The 3,414-nt window shown below is 48.1% G+C and overlaps 1 protein-coding gene across 1 annotated transcript in view; it reads left to right on the top strand.

Moving 5' to 3' along the window:
- Nucleotides 1–3,414, top strand: part of LOC103372617 (piezo-type mechanosensitive ion channel component 2-like) — a 29,625-nt gene that overhangs the window by 4,968 nt on the left and 21,243 nt on the right. Inside the window, exons 12-15 of the mRNA XM_008302301.1 lie at nucleotides 923–1,131; nucleotides 1,218–1,314; nucleotides 1,731–1,896; nucleotides 1,967–2,056. Coding sequence (XP_008300523.1) covers nucleotides 923–1,131; nucleotides 1,218–1,314; nucleotides 1,731–1,896; nucleotides 1,967–2,056 — 562 coding nt within the window. The remainder of the gene's footprint in view (nucleotides 1–922; nucleotides 1,132–1,217; nucleotides 1,315–1,730; nucleotides 1,897–1,966; nucleotides 2,057–3,414) is intronic.

Genomic DNA, 3,414 nt, shown 5'->3' with positions numbered 1-3,414 from the left:
GGAACATCTTTCTACATCTGATGGTGGAACATCTTTCTACTGATGGTGGAACATCTTTCTATGGCTGATGAGCAGAGCAGAGAGGAAACGTCTGTAGAGGCTAGAACATGGAGATGGTTCAACATCTGCAGGATGAGGAGACCACATTAGCTTCAGGGTTTCACATCTGGAAACATGTTGGACATGATGGCTGCAGGTTTTTATATTTTAGTAAAATAAAAGTTCCTTCTCTCTGGTCTCCATGGTTCTGAGTCCTGCTGACAGAAGACGTCTCTGAGTTCTGTCTCCTCCTTCATGTTCTGGTTCCTCAGAGGTGCAGGACTTTATGCTGCAGACAAACATGAAGCTCAGAGAAGAAACATGAGACAGAAGCAGAAAACACTGTGAACCTTGAGAGTTCAGAGAGTTTAACCTGGAAATTAAGGATCAAGTCAAAGATTCAAAGTTGTTGTGAAAAGCCTGTAAAATATCTCAACCTGTTGACTCAAAGCAGTCTGCAAACTTGGACAACATGAACTCAACGCCACGAAAGTGTTGACGAAACCTCAAAGCTGAAACTGAAAGTCGGGATTAAACCAGACTGAAGCCAGGATTAATGCCGGTTAAATTAAGTCCAGTAGAAGTTACTTTGTCGTCCGTTCTGCTACACGTCTACACACAGAGAACTGAAACGGCGTTTCTCTCAAACCCTCGTTTAAAAAAACACACACAGCTGAAAAACGTGCAAACTAAAAACTATGTAAGCTAAACGTACAATGAGCTAAAAGATAATGCAGATAAGTGTTGTGGCAGATTTAAGATGAGCCTGTCAGATCTGTGGGTTCTGAAATGCGTTTGATAAAATGTGAAATGGTTGCGACCTTCTACAAAAACGTGAGATTTGGAATTTTGAGATAAACCCACCAGACAGTGTGACTGAAAGAGGAAGCAGGTGGATGGATGTGGGCGGGGCTGACGGGGCTCCTCTGTTCCAGGATCAGCATCTTCTGTATGGGATACCTGGTGGCCTGCTTCTACTTCCTGCTGGTGGGAGGAGACCTGCTGCTCAAGCCGCCGCGCTCCATCCTGCTCTACTGGGACTGTCTGATCGGCTACAACGTGTTCGTCATCACCATGAAGAACGTTCTGTCGGTGAGGACCATCTCCACCTACCTGTCTGTCTCTACCTGTCTCTGTCTCACCTGCCTGTCTTCCACATGTCTGTCTCTACCTGTCAGATCCTGGCCTGTGGTTTCATCAAGTCGTTGGTGTTGAATCACTGTTGGTTGATTCAGCTCTTCAGTTTGGCCTGCACCATCAAGGGATACACCAGACGTACGTAGCCTGTCTGTCTGTCTGTCTGTCTGTCTGTCTGTCTGTCTGTCTGTCTGTGAGTCGGCTGAACGCTGAGCTGAGCAGCTTGAGGCCTGAAACATGAAACATGAGAGAATCGACCGACCAGTTGAAACATTTCCTGAGAGCAGCTTTTGTTTGCCAGATGTTTCCTGGTTAATGTTTTGCTTTGTTAAATCCAGGTGTTGGACATTTTACTGCATTAATATCAGGACTTTTGACACTTTGAGGCACTGATGTCCAGACTTTGACAAAGAGCAGGTCTTGTTATTCTCTACAACGTGATGAATGGAAACGGCCCTGACGAGACACCTAAGTCAGGCCTCCAGGTAGCAGCAGTGTGGAGATGCAGGATGTGTCTGTCCAGGTGTCACTGCTCACCTGTGTGTTGTCTGCAGCGGAGCAGCAGAGCAGTAAACAGTGCGAGCTGCCGAGCGACGAGGCCGGCATCATCTGGGACGGCGTCTGTTTCTGCTTCCTCCTGCTGCAGAGGAGAGTCTTCAGGAGTCACTACTTCCTGTATGTGGTGCTGGACCTGCAAAACACACAACTGCTGGCCTCCAGGTACAGTCAGCAACACACACTCACTGACACGCACAGGGTCGCGTGATGCTAACGCGGGTGTGTGCTGCAGAGGGGCGGAGCTCTTCGAGGCGTCCACGGTGAAAGCTGTCCGAGCGAGACTGGAGGTGGAGAAGACGTCCATGGACCTGCTGAAGAGACAGTAAGACACTGGAAACGAAAGAAATATCTCCAGTATGTGGAGACACAAGATAAAAATTAAACATCCGTCCATCATCTGAACACCTCAGTACCTGGACAGGTAACCAGTCTGTCCCAGCTGACTCAGGGTGAAGGCAGGTTCACCTGGACAGGTAACCAGTCTATCACAGGGCTACACTTAGAGACAGACAACCAAGCACACTCACATTNGCTAAGCTAAGCTAACAGTTTCCTCTCTGCGTCCAGTGTTTGTGCTAGGCTAAGCTAACAGTTTCCTCTCTGCGTCCAGTGTTTGTGCTAAGCTATGCTAACAGTTTTCCCTGCTTTCAGTCCCTGTTGGCTCAAACTCAGAAGGTCCTTCAGTTGATCGTGTATGTTTTGGTGAAGCTGCAGCATCAGGTTTGTTATGTTTCAGATTATCCGTGGAGACGTTTGTCCTCCAACGTCGACTCCAACGTGGTCAAGTGGCTCTTCTTACCTGATCACCTGACACCTCCAAACCCACTCTTCCTCCTCTGTAAGACCCTCATCTTCCTCGTCATCATAATGTTAACCTCGAAGCAGTTTCTCCCCGTTTTCTACGTACGCTGGATGTAAACCGGGCGTTAACCTGAGAACACCTGTGTGTCTGTGCAGATGACTTCCTGCTGCTCCTCGGGGCGTCGCTACAGCTGCAGGTGTTTGAGGAGGAGCTTCAGCCGACGGTTCAGGTGCTCGCAGGAGACAATAGCGAGCTGGACGAAGACGAGGCACAGATCTGTGATCCAATCAGACGGCTCCGTCTCAGCACGGTGCCTGACTTCATGCTGTGCAGGTAAATCCCGCCCACCTTCCCACCTTCCCACCTTCCCACCTGTACGTCTCTCACCTCTCTGTGTCTTCAGGTCTTATCTGGACATGATGAAGGTGATCATCTTCAGCTACATGTTCTGGTTCGTCCTCACCATTATCTTCATCACCGGGACAACGAGGTGAGGGGGCGGGGCCACAGACACCTGAGTCATTTATAAAAGTGAGCAAAAGAAAATGTTGTTTAACCCTCTGAACCCCTCAGCAAACCAGTTCTCTTTAAATATCTCCAGAATGATTTATTTATCAGCCAGAAACTGTAAATACAGAAAGAATCATTGAATTCCAAACGGTCACTGAACGCATCGTCTGTGACGTGTGGTTTCATCATGTTATGAACTAAGCGATGGATCGAGAGACTGAGAGGAAAACCCAACCTACTGGACCAATATATACATGCAGCATGGATCAGAACCAGAGACCAGAGGAGCCAGATGGTGGAGATACATTCAGCTGATGGTGGAACATCTTTCTACATCTGATGGTGGAACATCTTTCTACATCTGATGG

This window comes from Stegastes partitus, unplaced genomic scaffold (assembly GCF_000690725.1).
Source record: "Stegastes partitus isolate 25-593 unplaced genomic scaffold, Stegastes_partitus-1.0.2 Scaffold1790, whole genome shotgun sequence".
Lineage (NCBI taxonomy): Eukaryota > Metazoa > Chordata > Actinopteri > Pomacentridae > Stegastes > Stegastes partitus.
The sequence above is the reverse complement of the archived record's forward strand: the minus strand, read 5'-3'. Positions and strand labels throughout refer to the sequence as shown.